This window comes from Hyaena hyaena, unplaced genomic scaffold (genome assembly GCF_003009895.1).
Source record: "Hyaena hyaena isolate Hyena2069 unplaced genomic scaffold, ASM300989v1 scaffold_1212, whole genome shotgun sequence".
In the NCBI taxonomy this organism is placed as follows: Eukaryota; Metazoa; Chordata; class Mammalia; order Carnivora; family Hyaenidae; genus Hyaena; species Hyaena hyaena.
In genome coordinates this window covers 176343-199003 of record NW_024081849.1, presented here as the reverse complement: position 1 = coordinate 199003, position 22661 = coordinate 176343, and the positions used below count along the sequence as shown (strand labels likewise).

The following is a 22661-nucleotide window of genomic DNA, read 5'->3' as shown; positions in this document are numbered from 1 at the left end:
AGTTTTAAAAATGACCATCTTTCTTTCACAATAGTTACAGCTATTTTACTAATTATATAGAAAGTGCTAGAAGATGTTAAGAAAATTGGGTGATACAATAAAACAGCCTTATCATATACTTAAGCCCTTTATCTTTAACAGGTTTTTTTTAAACTATAGACCTGCACCCTGAGTTTTCATTTGCATACATAAAAATACATTAATAAAGATCTATATTAAGAAGTTATACTGAGAAAGTAGTTCATAATGTACCTTTCAGCTTTATAATTAGTTCTGTAATCTGTAATCAGATGATTTAAATCTCATAGAGTTAAATTACAAACTAAGTAATTTCTATTTCCAACAGGAATCATTATATCTTTGGAATTTTGCAAAGCGTTAATGAGTTTTAGAGAAATTATTATATTTCTTATTCACTTTATTCCCAGCAGTTAGCACCATACCTGACATATGCTACTTACTAAATAAACAATTGCTAAATGAATAAATGAATATGTAATCATAAATATGTGATTAGCAAAAGCACATTATTCATTTGTCATTGTCCCCATTCAGGGCATGAAAGATACTCTCTTCCATATCTCAACTCAGAGCACTGATCCATTGCCTTCTGTCTGGCTGGGTGTCCATCCTAACTGGATGGTTCCTTTGCCTGCCTTGTGGGTTATTAAATGGAACTGTGCCTGCCTCTGGAAAGCACGTGATAAAGTGCAGTGACTGCCAATCTGAGTCAGAAGACATAGGATCTGATGGTTCACATGTATAAAAGAAATCTTCATTAAACCTATGCTAGGCGCATCCAGGCATCATAGGACCTAACTCATACAACTCCAAAAAGGTAAAGGGTTTATCCCTATTTTACACATGAAACAAACTGAAGCTCATAAAGATTAAGGAACTTGACCAAAGTCACAGATATAGTAGACAGGACTGTAAAATCACTGTGACTCAAAAATCTACCACCAGTAACAATGCTAATGATATGACAAGAGTTCTGCAAACTACAGCTTTATATAAGGATGAGCTATCATCATCATCATCTGTCAATCTCCTATATCTCCATCAGAGCCCTCATAGATATCTCCTATCTGAAGGTGACAAGTACCACTCAACATATGGGTGGAGTCATTGCTTTGCCAGACTGTTGTGGAAGGCTCTGACCAGGCCTGCTGTGTTCAGTTCCTTCTTGGTCTGTTTAGGTTGGACATGACTGAGCACGCTCACTCATTGGTCATCACTTTGTAGGTGCATAGTCTCTGTACAGGAGTGATGTCTGCTCACTTTTTATAATCTGTAAAGTGTAGTAAGTTGGTGCTAGTGGCACAGTAACCCATATTCAGATATTCAGTCCAATGACACAGCTTACTAATGGCAATTTTATATCCATAAAAGCTGGAATTACAGAGTACATGGCTGAGGATTTAAAAAGGCTTTTCACACCCTGGCCAAGACCTACTCTGGGCTGGAAGTTCACCGTGGTCACCAAGTCAACTGTGTCTCCCTTGAGGAATTAGATAATTTGGGAAGTGACTGACAAGAAAAGCTCTAGCCCAGCCTAGCTTGGTTCAAATCCCAGTTCATTCAACTTCTTCTTGCCTTAGTCTCCTCATCAGCATGAAGTAAGACCTACCTCAAAGGGATATTAAAAGGAGTAAAAGTACAATTACTTCTAAGCACTTGAAATAGTAGTTGGCATGTAGTAAAACCATATGAATATTGAAGCTCTTTAAAAATTATGAAATAGTTTACTAATCACTATGTTATTTTATATTTGTATGTCATTACAAACATTGTTGAATAAATTTATCATTGCTCTCTTTTAAGGGGAAATAGAATGTATCTATATTTAAATTGTCCCCTTAACTGACTCTTTCAATGAACTAACTAATGCAAGTTAGACTTGATAGGAGGGTTTCTATTGTAATTCTATGAAAATAATTACTCTTGAGAACAACTGAGTTTTATTTTTTCTTTAAAACAAAGCTATTATCATTACTTTTTAAAATATGAGAATAATGAGAGGTCTAGGAAGGACTCAGATCTATAATGCTTTCTACATATGTGTGTTTTAGATATAGTTATTTGTTGCCTATTATCTCTGTGAAATGGAAGATTTATTGCCTGATAAGTTGATTATTTGAGAATTATTTACAATCAGAGCAAACCCCCATACCCATCTGAGGCTAAATGCCCTGGCCGTGCTCTAATGGCCAACATACATTTTAAGCACTATGCTAGTGCCATCTCTGTTGGTGTTTAGGAATTGAATGAAGCTATTTGCCAGAAAACAATAAACTTTAGCAGAAAAAAGATAATGTTAATGATATTAATAATTAATAAAAACACCAAAGAGGGAGCAAACAAAACAGAGAAGCAGGCCTACTGACCTGTTACCACCTAAAGGTTTTGGTCTGACCAGAATTCTAGAAAAATATGGCCCTCAGCTTGTTTTGTAAATAAAGTTTTGTTGAAACACAGTCACACACATTTATTTACATAATGCCTATGGCCATGTTTGCTTTATACTACCAGGCTGAATGGTTGTGATACAGACCCAATAAATAAAAATAAACTAAATATTTTCTATCTGGCCCTTTACAGAAAGTTTTCTGGCCTTGGTTCTTAAGGATCAGTTCTATACTAGGCAGTGCTCTACAAGATATGACTGCAACTGTGTTTTTTAAAGATGTTCTGGAAATTGGCCATTATGGATTAATTCCTCAAGGTTATCCCCAACAATGAGAGGCAAGCCAAGTGATTAAGCCACTGATACTGTCTTATGACACAAATTTCTCCTCAATGTCCCCTTCAGGGGGTCTCCTGGAAGGATTCACTTAAGAGCATGCCATGGAGATAATTCCAGATGGGAGTTCTGATCTTGTACAAAGTTACTCTTTTCTCTGCCCTGATACCCTTGCCTATCTACCTGTGGGTCTCAGTGTCTTAGAAGATGGTGCCTCTCACAGATACTATAGTATGGAGCTAACTATATAACTATATTTCCTCCTCCACAAGGAGCCAAGAAGGTAGCTTGGGCTATGACTGACAAGCAAGAGCAAGCTTTTCACGGGCCATTTGTTTCTCTGGACATGGCACTGTTTTAGGAGCCTGACCTGAGGGCTCATTACCTCTAAGCATAGAAGCAAATACCACATTTGAAAAGAAAGAGAAGCTAGTCAATGAAAACAGAAGTTGCACATAGGACTTTCTACCTATCCCATGGTCACAGAGAGGGTGGGTATAGCAGACACAGCATTAGGCCGCAGGTCAACAAGACTTGAGTCCTCATGCTCATTTTGTCACTAACTAGAAGGATGAGACCTTAGGCAAGTGACTTATCTTCAGTAGACCATACAAGGTTTAGACAGCTACCCATAAGGTCCCTTCTTGTGCTAAAGTTCAGGGTTTCTATGTTGCCAGCCTTAGGAGGCTATGCTGTTACTACCAGTGCTTGGTTATACAGCAAGTACTATATAAATGTTAGGAATCATAATTGTTTTGTGAAAGCACGATGCATGCCTTTAAAGGTAAATGCAAATTCTAGGTATCCCCTAAAATGGAGCATACCCATAAGCAGTAAAGGCTCTAATTCCTATTGGCCTTCTCAGTTAACGCAAAGAGTACAAGCCCAGCAGGCTGGAAATATCAGGAATGAACGCTCAACCTTATAGGAGCCCTACCCCAGTGGCAATGCAATTGGTGTGAACACCCCAGCTCCTTCATGCCTCAGGTAGGACAACTCTGAACCATGTGTTCTGTGCCAATTCCTCCAGTTTCTCCCATGGAGTTTAAGCTCTATCATCCACAATGTAACCGGCTTGCCAAGAAAACCTTCAGGGACTTCCTTCTCAGTGGAGAGTTAGTCTCACTGCCCCGTGCTCCTGTGTTTGGTTTTTGCTTTGTTCTGTTTACCTTTCAAATAAACTGTTTGTATTCAACGCTTTGTCTGTTACTGGGGAATCCAAACTAAGACAATGGGTGTAGCCTAATTCCTTCTTTTAAGTTTGAATGATAAGCATTTTCAGTTCTACTAATCAGTAGAATATCAGACACCAGATATTTATAGCCAAGAAACCAGAACAGAGTCCAAATCATATCAAAAGCCCAAAAACCAGCAACCAGCCTAAAAGAAGTGGGAAAAAGTCCAAGCTTCCCATGGTCTTTTCCCTGGAGACCAAATTCACTGGAGTTATAAGAGGTTAATATTGGTTCATGGTGATGTTCTCAAGAAATGAAGAATGGTCTTCCCTTCATTTCATATGTGTTCTAGAAAGCTCTGGGTTCCTCGAATTTCTATTAGAAGTCATGAATATCACTTCAATCATTTCTCAACACCACACAGCAATGTATAGGTTGGTCTTGATGTGCTCTTTCTTACCTAAGAAGCCAGAAGATTTGGGCCCAGAGAACAAGCTCATCTCAAAAAGATCAAGATTCCTGTTACTCTTACCAAGGAATCTACTGCAGGCATCCTTAAGCTAAATCAGACCTAACCCTCAGAGAGTTCTGGATGCAAGGTAAATATAAATCAAAACGTTGCGGTTTTGCCTAAGGAGAGAAATCATAGACTTAGGGCATATATTACAAAGCAGTAGTACCAAAGGTATCAGTTAGGGTCCCAGCAGGAAGAAGAATTTACTTAATTAAAAAAGATTTTAATTAAAAGACTGCTTACAGAGATGTGAGCTGCTTTAAGGGACAGCAACAGGTATTGGTGGCAACCCAGAGCCCAGCACTCCAGAAGTGTTGCCTTTATGCCCAGTGCAGAAAGTACAAGTGGAGAAAAACCAGTTTACTGGAGCCAGTCATGGTCAGAAGGCATGGAGGGACAGGAGTGGTGGTTTTAGAGAAATGCAGTAGCAAAGTAGGGGGAACCAGGGAAGAAATACACTGGCTTCTCTCCCCTGCTCCCTCTGATCTCCTTCTCCTTCCAATGCCTCCCATTGGCTAAACCCACAGGAAACAAAAGGCACAGTAATCTGAGTGATGCCTTAAGGCGCCCCTCAGGGCAAGGGATGGGGACAGAGAAGTGAGAGAGTGAATGTGGGGTGAGGGGCAGGACAAAGGTGAAAAATCCAAGGGCATGTGGGTGCAGAGCAGAATATGCTAGAACCTCAATCTTCAGGGGTAAAACTCTGTAATCATTTCATTTGTTTATTTAATACTCATTTCCATCACTTTACTATGAAAATATTCAAACATACAGAAAAGTGAGTTTTTGAGTGAACGCATACACACTCACCACACGGGATTCCACTTTTCACATTTTACTACTTGCTTTATCACATATGTATCCAACAATCTACTCCTCTCTCCATCCATCAGGAATCTTATTTTTTTATGTATTTCAAAGTAAATTTCAGACATCAGTAAGCTTCTCCCTAAATACTTTGGCAGTATATCATTTATTTAGTTCAATTTTAATTGCTACTACAATGCAGCTTATTTTCAGCTCTTCTTTCTTTCCATATATATATCCAAGTCATATACATGTATATTCATATATATAGTATATATACATATATATGTATATATGTGTGGGTGTATACATATATATGTGTGTATATATATGTGTGTGTGTGTATATATATATGTGTGTGTGTGTATATATATGGAAGTCAATTGGTGAATGGGTCAATCAGTTGGTTGCTTTTGGTTGGGCTACCCAGGGGCATTCATTTTCTCAGGCATCTTGGTCCTTACAAAGCAAAGACTGGAAAAAACCTTTGCAAACACTCTAGCTTTTGGTTGTTTTACTTTCCAGGGATTACAGAATTGATCTTCCTAAGCAAGCCAGGGTCAGCACAATAAAACTAAAGAAGAATGTTGAAGAACTTGAGTACTGTTTTTCTCCCGACCTCACAGTCAGATCTCATTACAAGAGAAGGACTGGCTTTATCCCTTCTCCACAACCTGACCTTTTCAATCATACCACCATGCCATTCCCACACAGCCTCATTTTCCTTTGGTTTTAAAGACGGTGGGGGAAGGAGGGGAATTGAACACTGGACTGTTAACTCCTCCTCCCCCACTATGTTCTGATATACCAGTAAATGGTATTTTTGCCTTTGCCTTGCTTCTTAACCTTCCAAGACATGATTAAAAAAACAGATCTGAGGCAGCCCTGAATGTTACTTCAAACTCTACCTGTTCTCCATGCATGGAAATGACATATGTCACAGTCTGGACTCGATCAGACACCCCTTAAGAACCTACAATTCCAATAGCCTTTGACAACTCGTAGGTAGGATTTAAATCACATACTGCTGCAGACTCAGTCCTGAGATATTTCTTTCTCTAAATCACACTGCAGTGTGTGGGTTTTCAAATGTCTGCTCAGGTTGAGCAAAAGTGTTGGCACATGGAAGTGACACCTCTCTTGCATTGTGCTGGAGGGAGGAAATGAATTCCTGAGCTGGGAGCAGAATCAAATTAATCACATGATATTAAAGGGTATTTGCCCACAACAAGGCCATCGCTTTCCATTCCATAGCTGCCTGGGGACTGCCAACTGCATGCAAGACACTCTACCAGATGATGGAGGGGACCGATTGGTAAAGACATCGAAGTGCTTTCCTTGACAAAGTTACAAATCTAATAGAAGGCATGAGTCAGGTACACCCATAACATAATACAAGGGAGAATGGGAGAAAACGGAACCAGATCCTGGCTGGGAAGGCACATGAAGACTTCACAGAACAGGGGGCAATTGAGCCATGCTTTGAAGGGTCATTGCATTTCCCTGGGCAGAGATGAGGGAAGGGTAGATAGGGTACTTCCGAGGAAGTAGATCAGCCTGTCGACAGGCTCATATTGGGAAAATGAAGAGGTAGTCTGTAGAAGAGCAAATAATCTAGTTTGGTCAGAATACAGGTTGTGTATTCAGTGAGAAGACAGGAAAAGTTGGAGCCATATTGTGACAGACCTTGGATGTTCAGCTTTAGAGTTCGGAAGGCAGCAGGGAGCCAGAAAAGAATATTAAACACAAGAGTGACAGAATTAGAACTGCATTTTAGGAAGATTCTTCTGGCAGAGAGCATGGGTGACTCAAAATGGGGAGAGAGTAGATATCACAGAAACAGCATCTTTTATACTTATTCTCTTAATACCACAGTAATGAAGGTAGCTAAGGAAACTTTTTGTTTATATCCTAACTGCAAATAACCTCTTTTTGGGTAAGGAGCCATACAGCTGATATATGAAAATCTGTTACTACTACAGTTGCTATAGATAATTTTGATATATGATCTTGATGCTTTTGTCTTGGCTTTATACAAAGCCCAAAATGGATGTTGGCTATTTTTTTTAAACTCTAAGCTGCTTCCAGACTTTCATCAGTAACATGAACTTTATGACTAATCTAGATACCAAGAGTCATCATTTAGCAATATAAACTCCAAGAATCTATAATATAAAATTAAGGAAATGAAATTATTTTCAATTCCATTTTCATGGGAGCCTAACTAAGCTCAATTATACATGTGGGTCAATGTTGTCAATATTTGAGGCCATACTAAGTATGAAAAAGCTACCATCTCTACCACTATACAAACTCCATAAATCGTAATGGATCGAATTAATATGGACTAACTTTGGAGTGTTAGTTAGACCAAATGTCTAAGTGCTTTCCTAGGTGCATTTCCAGAAATCATCTCATTTATTCATCACACAAAAACTTTGTGGCAGGTATTATGAGCCCTAAATTTCAGATGGAAATCTAAGGAATAAAGAGGTTAAGTACTCTATCTGGAATCAGACAGCCATATATTGTAAAACTAGCATTCAAACCCAGATCTGTTTACTGGATTCTCATAATTCCTCAAAGCTGAAGGGACGTGTGTTATGTGTATAGTTTGTAACCACAGTCCATCAAGTACTTTAAAATAGCTATCAGAGGAATGCTTCTTTTTTCAAACTAATGGTTTATTTAACTACACTAATTAGGAACTCTTAGAATATCACAGAGGGGTTTAAGAAACCAACAGAAAGCCTTGAGACTTGAATGATAAACTTAGAAATATGTCACGATGAAGGTCTAGCAAACATCATTTGCCACTAAAGAAGATGACTGCACAGTACAGGAATAGAAAGCTTCAAGGCCAGGCTGAATCCTCTGAGTGGTCCCTGAGACCCTAAAAGGGTCTTCTTTGGGACATATCTGGGAGGATTCTGGAGCTATCCTCCAGCTACTATAGCAGTTTCTCGATTGTAAATAGCCCCTCAGTCATCATGTACTTTACAAATTGCACAACTAACGAGCCAGGAGTATGACGGATAGCAGTACCAGCTCATTCTACACAGTGTCCTACGACACACACGGAGCCTTTGCAAGTGAAGAGCGACAAGTCTTGGTAAGTCTCCTGACTGCAGAGCTACTCAGGCACTTTGCAGGGTGGACATGCAAAGAACATGAGTTCTTACCCATTAGCTGCAGGAACACCTCTGGAATGCTGGGAAGCAACAAGGGCTAGGAGTTGGATGACCTAGGTGCATGTCCTGGCAAGGCCGACTTCCTCTTTGCTAAGTCATCTGCTCTTGACTTCCCAGTAGAAATGATCAAATGAAATCATTTCAATGAAAGTGCTTTGAGAAGTTCAGTGGTTCAAGCAAATGTATCAATTTATTTTTATTGGGATCAGTCCACACCATCTTTATCCCCATCAAAGAAGGCTGTGGTGTCTAAAAACTGATTTTTATATTTTAAGATGCATATCTCACTGAATAAATTATCCTACCATGAATAGTCCTTTTTGTTATGGGACACAAATAGAAGGAGCTTCCATAAAACTATAGGGAAATCACTGGAGTTCTGGTTGGCGTGCCTTAGAAACTTACTCTATTTAACCAACTGGATAGTTATTGTACTTTTTAAAAAGGATTAGTTTTGCTTTTTGTAAAATGAAGAAAATAAGTAGCACCAAATAGCATATATTCATGTAAACATATACATATTTTTGCATCCTATTGCAAACCAATCTAAGTCAATTTGACTGCTTAGTTTTTAGGATCTTTTGTTAAATTATGATTGTTTCCAACACATATAGATAGATGGTAGCCATCTGCTTTTCAAACAGGTTGCACACTACAACGGATGCAAATTTTAGGCCAAGTTCTGCCATGTACACAAATATTCACTGGCAAGAGGTCACAAAAATTCTCATAAACTTTACTCTTTTAATATCCCTTGTCTGTGGGTTTAGAAACTCCAAAGCACTGCATCAGAAACTACCCACCATATCCGGTCACTTTCTTCCTGTGTACACAGCCAAACTATATTTCCCAGCCTCCTTACAGTTAGGAGGCCTGGCAAATACAAATCTCTCACAGGGGCCTTCTTTCTCTTTACCTTCCATGATACCTTGGAAGCCCATCTAAAGATGATGGCATTACAAGATGGAGGATGCAGAGAAATAATGACTCAGGTTTGCAAGTCATCACTTGGAGGGGAGCAGTCCAGGAGAGCTTGCCCAACAAGGAACATTCACTTTGGACTTAAGAGTAAATGAAAAATAAATTTTGTGTCAAGCCACTGAGATTTGGGGTTGTTACAGCAGCAAGCACCTTGATGAGGCAGGTACATCAATATTCTAATAGCAGAGTCAGCAACTTATCTAGAGGGAACAGGCAAATGAGTCTATTGTTAAGTGAGCAAAATCTAGGACTGAACGAAGCTTTAGCCCAACTCCAAAGCAGCTGGACTGTTAGGTTTACTGCTTCTTATTCTTTTTCCATGGAAAAATAGAGGGACATGTATGATCTTTCTAGCCATTCACATATTTCACCAATGGGAACATTATTTCTAACGTAATTTATGCTAGTTAACAAAGCATCTAGACTGGATTTTTGCTAACACTCATTTTCATGGATTTCCCAAGCCATTTTTTTTTTTTTTTACAAATAGTTTATTGTCAAATTAGTTTCCACATAACACCCAGTGCTCATCCCCACAAGTGCCCTCCTCCATGTCCATCCCCCCCTCCCCCCCACATCCATCAGTCCTCAGTTTTTGTCAGCATTCAAGAGTCTCTCATGGTTTGCCTCTCTCCCTTTCCCCCACCATTTCCCCCCTTCTTCTCCCGATTGGTCCTCTGTTAAGTCATATGTTTGCACGTATAGGAGGACTAGGAGGAACTTAACAGAGGCCCAAGCCATTTTTGAGAGTGGACTTTATAGTAAAGTTCAGGTAGTAACTCACTAGCCCTGGAGCGTGGATTGCTGCCTAGCAAGAGATTAAATTAAAAATACTTAACCACTGGTACAGCACAGTCACTGAGAGATTAAAATAGATGTGAAGTCTTATGCAGGAGTGGTACCTTCTATGCTGGATTACTTCAAGTGTTAATTAAGCACCCTTAGGGTAGAGATTAAAGTAATTCACACAACGACTGTTTATGCTGAAGTATTTTAAAAATAAATTACAAGCAATATAACCAGCATCTAATTCACAGCCATCACCCATTTTATTTATTTCTCTGCTCACTCTAAGAGTTACAAGCAAAGGATCATGGGACCTATTCCTAAGTGTAAAATTAGATCAATAAAATGAGCCATCTGTCCAAGGAAGGCTCTACACTCAGGTTGTATTTAAGTATTATGTTTCCAATTGCCCAGATGTTACAGAAAAGTGCCTGCTGATACAACTCCTTTTGCACAATGTAAACCATTAACTGGCTAATATAAACTTATTGCACCAAGAAAAATAAATAGCATTAACATTGCATTAAATCTGAATCGGGATCTTGGGTGCCCTGTCAGCAAACACAAGTGTTAAGATTTAAATTGCTCAGGATTTGCAGAGTCAGATGAAGAAAAAATCTTCAAGTGTCTTCAGGGCAGTGAGGAGGAAGAGACTGAAAATGAGATGGAAGCTTCAGAAGTATATCTTCGGTCGGTCTGGTTGGTAAGGTAATAGTAATTACTATGATTATTGTCGAATGATAATATCCTATCTTTGTGTAGTGCTTCAGCTCTTTCAATGCACTAGTCTGTTTTATTTCCTTCGATTCTTAAAATAAGCTGGTGGGTTATCTGGGGGGAAATAGAGGTTGCACAGCCGAGGAAATGCAAGAATCATTAATAGGAAAAGAAGAGCCAGTGGAACCTGACCTCTAACATTCCATGTCATTGGTAGCGGCTCATGAATTACTCCAATCTACCGATCAATGAGCAAACCTGAACCATTTCTTAGCTCTCTAGCTTCACAGAGAATTTTCTCTGCTCCCAGTCACACATCAGTCTGGCTAATTCTCTTTTAGGAACAGCTGCTCGCCCTGCGCCCCTACACCCTGCAAAACCTCCCCAAGACAATTACCAGGCAAAAATTGTCCACCACCCTTGGGGTTACTGTTTCTCAAAGGAATCCATTCAAGCAAGACCACAAACCTGGCAGCCACATTTTCTAGCCCAAAACTCAAGGCATGTGGTTGACCAGAGAGTCCTTCTGATTTGCCAATTAACTTATCTGAAAAATTTTACAACTCAGTACAAATTAAAATCACATGTACTCAATCATATATTAATATGTATGGTAAAGGAACACTAAATCCTAAGTGTCTGTGTTTACTGCCGTTCCTAGGACATATTCTTTCAGTCACACATATTCATTCAGTTTTTTTTTTTCCCTCCGTCCAGATTAAATAATCCCAGTTTCATAAATATCGCCTTCAGCTTCAGGTTTCTATGGCTTTTAAACGCTTGGGTACACATATCACTAGAAGGATTTCATCCTTCTAGCAACCTTAATGTCAGATCCTTCCCTCATTTTATTTTTACCGATGAAGAAACTTAGGCTCACTGAGCTAATATAACTTGCCTTACATCATCAAGTCACCAACAAAAATCAGTGTCAGAACTTGAACCCAAATTTGCCAAATATTAAAGTCTGTGCTCTCACCCAAGGAAGAGGCAGCTGTGGAGGCTGAAAGAACAGGTGCAGGGTGGGGGTTGGGAGGGTAGGGTGTGTCTGAGGAAAATGGGGGCCGAGGAGCTAGTTACACAGGGTTCCACGTGGCTTCCTGTTCATGCTGCTACAGCTTTCCCTCCTTTGTGCAGCCATCTCTCAATGAATGGGCTGGGGGGGTGGGGGAGGGGAGAGGGGGGCGCGGGCGGTGAAGATTTGCCCAGTAGAGATGTTGCTCAGCTGTCTTCTGAAGACCACACGTCCCAAATCCAACCTTCATAAGACCCTTGGGGTCTAAGGTTACAATACAGACCCAGAGCAATGACTTGTTGCTGCCAACCACACATGGTGTGGGTGAACAAAGGAAGAGGAGGCTGCCAGTGTCCTGCAGAATATCTGGGGAGCAGATGCGGAGGACAGGGAGGCTGAGAGAAGCCTAAACTCTCCTTTGTCAGGTCTCAGATGGGAACTGCAAATCACCTCAAGTCAGCTGAGGTCCTTGTTAAAAAGGCAGACGCCTGCAAGGCACTCCAAGAATTCTTACCCACTAGGAACTTCCGGAATCACTGGCCTGAGATCTGCGAGGTCAGACCTGCTCTGAGCTAGCTCTGAAAATCCTCTGCTGATAGTGATTTAACTTGACTTTCACTTGTGTCCCCTGCTCCCCCATCCCTACCCCTGATCCCATGAGATGGGGCGGGAGGATGGGGGGGGACCGGGCAAGTAGTGTCTAGGAGGCAAATGTCTTCCAGTTCATTTTAACAAACTGAAGCCACTTGTTAAGACTCTGGGGTCTTTCTTCAAAATGGGAGTGAAATCAAAGATGGGTTTGGGGGTTTCCACTACCAGCTGCCATTTAGGCCCTGAGGTACCTCTTTCCCTTTTCCCTTTTCCTATCCCTGAAATAGCAGGTATACTTCCCATATCTGCAGTTTGACACACTGTGACCAAAATAAGTGGCAGGGGTTCTGACCAGCTCAAAAAATTTTCTGTTGCAATCATGACATCACAGCATTTGTTTAGTAGATTGGGAGAAGCTAGTCCTGCTCGCCGATCGGTTGTGGCAGGAAGACTCGGGACATCCACGTGACAGCCCAGTGGAAGCCTCTACGGCCTCCGATGCCTGAGTCCCTGTCTTCCCAAAATCTAGTTCTGCGTCACTGGACTCATTTTGAGCTAGACAGATGGACAACTACTCCCAAAAGAATTGTTAGGTTATTAAAGCCCTGGGCTCAGGGTAAGAAACAAAAAGCAAAAACAAAAAAACACCACTCAGTTCCTTTCTGGCCAAGTCACTCTTCCATGAGGAAGAATTCTGAGAAACAAGCACTGCCACATGTTATATGACATTTACCCCTGACCGTGACCTCTCTGTCCCTTTACCTCACAGAGATTCAAAGGACAGAGAAAAAGACATGCAGGGATTCTAATAGGGATTAGATATGATATTGAAACAAATAAGAGTAGGAGTGCTAATGAAATGAAAGAGCCAAGAAAGTATTTCTGCTACATTGCCTGGACTGCATGGATGCTAGTAGTTAGGTGCTGGGGATACACATACACACGCACACACACACACACACACATACATATATACGTATATACATATGTAGATATATACAGCATTTATGGGGGGATATATATGTGGCCTTTAGGAGCTCCAGTTTTCCCCAAGAAGCAAGACAATCTGGATAGCATTGTAATGAAATACTTCAGCTTGGAAACGGAGAAGGAGGGGCATACAGAAAACATGAGCCCCCCCAAAATGCATGCTTTGGGAAGGGCACTTGCATGAGAGCCGTGAGGACATAACCTGCCTCATGATTAGCAGGTTGTTCAGGTTGGCGTGGGGGGAAGTAGAACTGGAAGCCCCATGCCCCCCTAGCCATTGAGCCTCACACTAGCAGCAGCAGAAACCACCTAGAGGCACATATATTCACCACCATCAACGAACGAAATACACTGCCCATGAGCAAACTCTGCTCTTTCAGACTTGTGTTTTTTCTCTCCAGGTTTCTTTGGATCTTCCTTGTAGTCCGATTTTACAGGTAAGGAAATGCTGAGGAAGCAGAAAGGAAAAAACCTGCATCTCCCTAAAGATGGCTGTGGAGCCCCAGCTTTCCTAGGGAAGACCTTGAAGTCTCAACTCTGACCTGACCTTGTCTCATTGGCCCTGGGACCTCAGGCAAATTGGAAAGACAGGAGGAAGGGCTTGTGCGGTCCTCTAGCCCCGTCTCTGTGCCAGAGACTTAATTAACACCATGAGTTACCAATCTGCCTATGGGAACAGGTGTGTGGCTTGACGTGCGCTGGTTCTAGCACATGTGTCTGATTTCCTTTTCCCATCTTCCTGCTCCACATCAGAAACAATAGTCTTTCCCATACTTCCTGGTGAGACTCTGGATAAGGGAGAAGTACCCACTCAAGAGGGCTTGGGTACTAGTTCCGGGTCAGCTTCTGATGTGAAGTTGGACATGTCCCTTAATCTCCCTCAGCCCAGTTGTAAAATGAGGGCTTTTCACTTCCTTTCCAGGTCTATGATTCCAATGTATTGTCTGAAAAGGAATGAAGGATATGCTATGTTCCTATGCCATGAAGACCCGGGTAGATGACAGTATCCTATACCCTACCTATCTTCAGAAGCCTCTTTTTCCTGCCTCTGGGTACTTGGATGGATCCTCTGGCCCTCACAAGACTTAGCACCCAGGAATTCCACAAGAGAAGGGAAGTCATTCATCAACCTGTAAGATTACACCCCCTGATTCTTGCACATGAGCTCAGTAGACAATGGCTTCCAGCACTGCATCTCAGTATATCACTCACGCTGTTATCTTTGAAGGCCTGGGCATGATCCCATGTACAAACGCTTAACAGCATGTAAGAGGCTCCCCACGCACAGCTGCAGGGATAACGTCCTCCATCTGGCTCTGTCCATGGGAGCTCCCCGTTTTGCCAGGAGGAAGACGCCCTGCAGGGCAGGTTCTGTACCCCTGCTAACAGGACTACCAAGAATTCCCATTCCTGGTCCTGAATATCACAGCCTGAATCCCGTTCCACCACTTATTAGTTGCGTGACCTTGGAAGAGATATTTAATTTCTCTAAGCCACAATTTCATTTTCAGTTAAACAGAGGTAATAACAGTACCCATCACACACAGAGCTATTGGGTTGATTAAATACCAGTATGTGCCAAGTTCTTAGAACAGTGTAGCAAGTACTTCATTAGAGGTAGTTATTAGTATTTAATTTGACTTAACTTAAAAGCCGTCCTCTCTTGTTGGTCTCGGCAAATGCAGAGGATTCTTTATTAATGCTCAGTGACAGCAGATGGGCTATCTTGGGGTCGAGGGAAAGGTTGCCTATGTCTGACTCAAATTAAACTCATAATTAAAGCTGCTACTTGCTTACTTGCTTTTTTTCCACTAGAAGTAGGTGGGGATCGGGAATTCTTAGCTGATTTTGAATCCAAGACTTCTCCACCAAAGCTGTACTTGTCAAAAGTAGATTTAGGAGCACTAGGAAATATATAGGGTCATCTAAAGAAAACAGGATTGGAGGCGCCTGGGTGGCTCAGTCAGTTGAGCGTCCGACTCTTCACTTTGGCTCAGGTCATAATCCTAGGGTTGTGGGATCCACTCCACTCAGCGGGGAGCCTGCTTAGGATTCTCTGTCTCTGTCTCTTTCTCTCTCTCTCTCTCTCTCTTTCTCTCCCTCCCTCCCTCCCTCCCTCAAATAAAAAACTAATAATAAAAACCAAAACAAAAACCCAGGACCGCTCCAGTACACCTCCATGGTAGCCATGCTACCTTCAAAGTACTGCTCACAAACCAATTTCTATTGAGGAAACAAGGTACAAAGGAACTCCTATATGGCTCCTAGCAGGATTTGCTGGTGTCTGGGGAAGATTATAAATTAGCTGGTTGCTGTTCACATCAGAGTCAAGCAGGGCACATTCAGTTTTTAATCTGGACCAATTTTCCGTATCAAAAACTAGTCTTTCCAAGGGATGTAAATGAGTGCGGGAGAAAATTTTCCCCTGAAGTTTATGAAGTAGCTGTCATTTTTATCTGAGCAGCTTTCCAACCTGAAAGCCAGTGTCTGGATAAAATTATAAAGTAATGAAAAGCTCTTCTAGGCTGAACCTAGTCCAAACACTCGTTCTACCTCAAATTTGATGTATTTTATATGCCAAAATAGTTAAAAGGTAGAGTTTCCACTATCAAAACCCTATCCATGCTTCAAATAAAACCAAAGAGGCCAAGATAGCACATTCATGGCATGAGTATCAGAATGAGATCCTAGAGGAACTAGGTAGAAAATATTTTAAGGAGACAAACTACAAAAAATAAGAAAGGAAATATGGTGAACCATATGAGCAGTTTTATACATACTTTTATGAAATGCTTTTTAAAAAATTCTGCTTAAATGGATTGAAATTTATCCTTAAAAGAACATTACATACGTTGCTTAAGCTTAAGAACTATAAAAGTAGGGACGCCTGGATGGCTTAGTCGGTTAAGCGTCCGACTTTCGCTTAGGTCATGATCTCACGGTTTGTGGGTTCGGGTCCCGCATCGGGCTCTGTGCTGACTGCCAGCTCAGAGCCTGGAGCCTGTTTCAGTCTGTGACTCCCTCTCTCTCTGACCCTCCCCTGCTCACGCTGTCTCTCTCTCTCTCTCTCCCCTAAAAATAAATAAAAACATTAAAAAAAAAGAACTATAAAAGTAACTATGCGTCATTCAAAAATTGTGACTAGATGGTTTTATGTGAAGTTAGAAACAAGCCCCTTCACTGAAATCCTTAAAGATGTGTGTATGTGTGCATGTAAGAAGTGAAATAATTTAATATAATATTGCCTTGGACTGCTGCTATTATCTCCAAAATGAATTGAACAGCAACTATAGAATAGCTCATAATTAAGTGTGTTGAAGATTAGGATAATGACTCTAAATTTCAAGGCAGGTAGCAAAGCCCAGGTGATAAGGGAGACAGCTTGGAGAGTGAATGTGTCTCTCAGAGCTGAAAGGCAACAAGTCATACTTTCAAATGAAAAGATCCTTGAGCAGTGAAAATATTTAAGAAGCCATATGGGAACCCACCAAGATTATATTCTTTGCCCTCTGATAAATTTCCCCTGGTTGGTTCCTTTCTTATAGAAACGTTATTTGTGAAGACAAACTGCACTTTCTGCAGAGTTTTGCAGACTGAATTAAAATAAACTTATATTGTTTTCCATTGTTCATAAGATGTAATTAATCCCATAAGACAACTTTGCTTACAAAGTAAATTAAAAAAAAACTCAAAACCAGAAAAACACAGATTTTTCAAAATTCTAAATATAGTCTCAGCAAAGAAGAATAAAAATCGTTATTTGGGAGACAATGTTTAGAATTTTATTGCCTTAGGACGTTGTACTTTGAATAATCTCACAACACACACTGAGTCAAAGTAGACAAAAACAGACGAACTTTTTACCTGTACAACTAGAGGAAATGCAAGTTACTGTGTTTCCAGATCTCTACAATTCTTTGTAATATCCTACAACACCATACATCTTTGTTTAAATTGCCGAGCAAAGACAGGAGTTCAAAACATGGTCAAATTAACCCACTGGATACCCCTTTCTGAGAAAATGGCCCCAGAGAGGGAAGCATCCTCAAAAGCAGAGGCGACATCCCTACATAGTGCCAGGGAAGGGCCAGAGATGGGCACAGGGAACTCCAGGCAAATCTTCAGACACTTAACAGGAAATGGCCGGGCCCTGGGCAATATGAATTCAATAAAGATGTTTAGAGACACAGGAGGAGCTGTCTGAGTTCTCCTGCACAGTTGCAATCCTCTGTAATTGAGACAGGATGATCGCTGTGCCTACTCTCAGCTCTCTGTGGTCAAACACGGAGCCCTCCACCTCTACTGTATCTGGAAAATAGATCATTCCTTTAACAAACAAACATCCCTGGAACCGCCTGAGCTGGGGAGAGGACGAAGTTCGCACCTCTTCTCAGCTCTGGGCAGAGATGGACCCGGTTAAACCGCCGCTGGTTAGGGGACAGAGGGGCGGCGCGTTGCCTGCTTTGCGCCCTGGCGGGGACCGACCAAGACCCGGGCGCTCCGGGCGTGGTGTCCCCCGAGCGCGCAGAGCGCGTTACCTGATTTTCGGAGAGCTGTTCTGAGCGACCCTGCGCTGGGTCCGAGGCTGGAAGCCAGGAGCAGGAGCCGGAGCAAGACGCCTCGGATTAAATCCATTTCACCGCGGGCGCCTGCAAAGTTTCACCAAGTCCCGGACGCACAGAGAAAGGGCGTCTCCTGGGGGACCTGGGTGGGGAGGGGGGGCGGCCCCGTGGATCCCCGGACCCGGGTGAGGTAGCGCAGGGCGGAGGCAGCTGGACCAAGAACGACGGAGGAGTCCAAGGAGGCAGCACAGCTGCTGGGAGGTCGGCGTGCGGGAGTGAAAGCGGCTGCGAGCCGCAGGGCTTTTCCGGGGAGGGGGGCGGGGGCGGCGAAGGAAGCCGACGGGGAGGGACCGGCTGGCCGGGGGAGGGAGGGAGGCTCGACCCGCCGGGGGATGGAATTACAATCGCGTGGAAGTGAGAGGGGCCGGCCCTGAGACAGTTTACTCTTCGCCCACCTCTGGGACAGACAGCCCGCCCCTCACCCTCTAGCGACCCCCTGCTCAGCCCTTCCCGGCTGGTGACCTAGATTGGGGCGCTAGGAGGGGCCGACTTCAACCGCTAGTGCCGCAGAGCGGGAGTTAGGTGCCTGGAGCCCAGGACCCCCTGCTGTGGCACAGACCCTGAAATCCTAAGGCGCTTCCCGCCTCCCCTGGCTGTACCCTCCTCCTGTTGCGCCCCTCTAGGTCACTTCCACCCAGCTTGGGGACTCGCCCCAGCACCTCCAAAGGTTGTTCTGGTCGGTCCAGCGCACTTGGGGGAGGACTGTCTGCGATTTGCCAGTGGGGAGGATAAGGGAAGGGGCGGGGCCGGCCGAGTCTGGGGCGCTAAGAAGATAAATGGGATTTAAGGCGCGCAGATGGAGAGCGGAGGCCAGGCCACTCGGTTGGAAACGCCGGGCGGAGATTAGGGCCCAGCGCAGGGGAGCGGGGTCGCCTCTCAGCAGAGGAAAGCAACTTCAGACCCTCCAGGGGAAGAGATGAAAGTCCAGGTGAAGCCTGGCTTCGGGGGTGAGGGATCCGAGCTCAAGCCCCCTGGTGGACTGAGAAGACCCGGCTGGGAGACGGCACCCGTCCACTGGGCTGGGGTTGGGGGCCTGCGCGGGGTCCTGGCCACTGGTTCCGCGGGATCTGGGATCCGGGGTCTACTCCCTTCTCTGGCTCTGCTGCCCTAAGACTCAGTAAAATACGTGGCGCTGCGAGAGGGGACACCCCGGGACTCAAGTCAAATTACACACTGGCGTGCTGATCTTCAAGCCAAAGAGAAGAGAAAGCAGATACAATAAATAAACCAAGAAAACACAGTCTTCGCCAGTTCCTGGGGAAAGATCAAAGGCTTAGGAAGTGCCCCGCAGAGGGAGACAGCGGCTGCTGGCTGGGAGGACCTTGCACCCGCTCCACCCTGCAGCCTCGCTGAGGCTCCTGGGGGTCCTGGCCCTTCATTGTTAACCTAGGTTTAGGAGAACCAGAGGGAAGGAGGTTAAGAGCTGATATCTATCAGCTGAGAGCTGAGAGCTCCTAGCTCTCCCTGCCCCCCAAAGATTTCTCCTCCTCTTTTTAGGAATGAATATCCCACGTCTAGAGGGTTTATAATGAGCCCAATCTTGTTTGTTCGCCAAGCCTGAGGATATGTTCCCTTACATGTTGGCGTTCTCTGCCTAGCGACTGCCCATAATAAATTCAAGTCCACTCTGACTTGAGTATTTGCAATTCTTAGCTGTGACACCTGAGCTTGTCCTTTTACACAGAGCTGGAGTAGAAAAGTCAAACAGACTGTGCTCTTCACTTCCAAGGTGATAACAATGCCATGTTTGGAAGCCAGGCAATGTGACTGCCCCCAGGACTGCTAGTCTCAAAAGTAGCAGAATCATAGACCCTTGGGATTATCATGGCCCCAGAGGTTACCCAGGCTATGCCTCCATTCCATGCAGAAATCTGCTTTCAGCTTCTTTGGCAGGTCATTCACCTGGATTTAAACTCCACCTGTGACAGAGAGAGCCTAGCTCACCACCGCCCCTAAAGTTGTCGGATAGTTCTCTTTATGAGAAAGTGATTTTTTATATCAGACCTAGGGTGGTACCAGGAACCAAGCAAGTGTTACCAGGAAGATCGCTTCCATGTTGGTTCTGCTCTTTCCCACTTAAAAATAATTCTCCCTGATGAAAAAATTGGAAACAATACCAACCACAATATGGCTAACGTTGATATAACACCTGCTAAGTAACAGACCCTCTCTGAAGTGCTTTATAATCCCAATAACAACCACACCAGGCCAGTATTGTTATTAGTATTATCCTACTTGACAGATAAGGAAACTAAAGCATGACAAAATTAAGTAACTTTCTCAAAATCATGCAGCTACCAAGAAATAGAGCTTCAGTTGAATCCGGGTGGTCTAGTCCCAGAGTCCAGAGGGAGAGCAGACAGAGAAGTGGACCAAGAATCACAACCTCTTGGTGTTTAACCTCAGGCTCCACCCACAGTGTACCTCGGTAAAATGAAGGGGCTGGGTGAAGTCATTGCTAACTTCCAGGTTTTGCTTGTCTTTATCATCTGATGAACAGCAACATCTAATCCAAGCCATTTTTGCTCTGAACGTGTCTTTTAAAAGACTGGGACAAACTGTCCATTGCAAATTTTGCAAGCCCAAGTTTTGCTCTTCTTGCATACCTTCGACCGATGCCCATATCACCTCCTCATCCCAGGCACAGGCTCCCTTCCGTCTTTTGCAGATGGCCACAGGTGATTGGGAAGCTGGCTTGGCGTCTTCAGAGTCCCTACTTGTTTCTTCCTTGCAGGATTACTTTCAATTATATTATTATATTTTACTTTTGAGTGCCTCTGAATGCTTTGGGTCCTCAGGCCTTTGAGGTAAGAACTTACTTTCTGAGATCAGCTTGTTACAAATCTAGGGAATACCTTAGAGTGAACTCATTCCCTTCCTTTGAGAAGGATATCACATCCCCCAAGGTTCCCTCTCCTTCCAGTTTGACAACCAGTTTATGGCATTTATAAATCTGATGAAAGATAAATGGTCACTTGTCTTTCACTTTTTTCCTGCCTTCTGGGAGGAGAGAAGATAGAGAGGGCAAAGAGGCTTTAAATGTTTCATTTTTAAAAATCTGTTCAAATTCCCCAGAGCTTTAAACTCAATTAATAAGGTCACCTGCAGAAGAGTGACCTGCCTGCTTTGCTCAATACCATGGGAGAAAAGTCTGACCTTTGCTCCATGGAATGGATTCAGAGGGAGTTTTGATGAAAGCAAAGGCAAACTTACCAATGACAGAATGTTGAGGAAGTCCTTACATGGGATTCAGGAAAAGCCAGCATCCAATAATTCACTTTAGATTTAATTCATTTTTTTGAAAAGGTTATATGTACATATACAATTTGAAATATGCATCAGGCAGAGTGTATAGTGAAAAATAAGTTTCCTTTCACCCCCTCTCCCAGAAGCAACCACTATTATCAGTTTCTTGTGCATCCTCACAGACACATTCTATGAACATACAAGCACACACATATACTTGACGCAGAGAGGAGCAATTTGTACATGCTTTTTAACCTGAAAATCTACCCAAATCAGCAGAGATCTGCCTCCCTCTTACTGACTGCTGAATAAGATTCTGTTGTGTGACATACAATGTATTTGTTCTTTCTGTATTGTTTCCTATGGCGTTATTATAGACCATACTGCAGTGAATGACCTAGAATAACAGCTGGCATATGTTATAATAGACTGTAGGGCACATTTCTAGACTAGTCATTGCTCAGCAGAAGGGTAAATGCCTTTTTATTTTGACCGTTTGGCCAAATTGCCTCCCTAGGAGAGTATACAAATTTATACCCCCACAAGCAATATGTAAGCCTGACTATTTCCACAAAGTCTTCAACACAGTATCTTATTAAACTAGAACTGTATATTACTTACATATAGGTTACATGTATGTAACATGTTACATGTTTTCATCATCACTCAACGTATAAAGAAAAGTACACGAAAACAAGCATCCCAATGAATGATAGCCAAGGAAGCACATTTGTATAACTACCACACAGATCAAGAACGAGAAAACTACCAGCACTTCTGGTAATCTTTCCTCACACTTCCTCTCCAGATGTATATGTTCTTCAGGAAGGATGAGAAGAGTTCAGACCTTCCATTTAAAAACACAAATGAAAATTAAAGTTTCACAAATAAAAGACACAGAAATAGATCAGTGGGAAATGTAAGCATTCCTCATTCCCAATATGAAACCAGCATTAATCGAGATTTGATCCCACTACGTGTAAAACCCTGTACAGAGAACAGAAAGACTATGGGCGGGAAAATACAACAATGTCTTCTGCACTCAAAAAGACAGTAGAGAGAAGGGAGTTGCATAGCCAACTTCTCCACAAAGCAGAACAAAAGACACACTGGATAAGAGTGCCAATAACACGTGTGACAAGGGAGGAAAACCCTGTATTACAAACGATAACCTATGTAGCAATAAACTATAAAATACAGCCATCGACCTCGTTAATGTTTTTCCTTTTTTAAAAAAGTTTATTTATTTATTTTCAGAGAGACAGAGATAGCACAAGCAGAGG

At 42.6% G+C, this 22661-nt stretch overlaps 1 protein-coding gene across 1 annotated transcript in view; it reads right to left on the bottom strand.

The window, feature by feature from the left end:
* EGFLAM (EGF like, fibronectin type III and laminin G domains) overlaps nucleotides 1-18334 on the bottom strand; it is a 185305-nt gene extending 166971 nt beyond the window's left edge. The window contains exon 1 of the mRNA XM_039222918.1: nucleotides 18049-18334. Coding sequence (XP_039078849.1) covers nucleotides 18049-18145 — 97 coding nt within the window. The 5' untranslated portion in view covers nucleotides 18146-18334. The remainder of the gene's footprint in view (nucleotides 1-18048) is intronic.
* Nucleotides 18335-22661: the final 4327 nt, after the last annotated feature.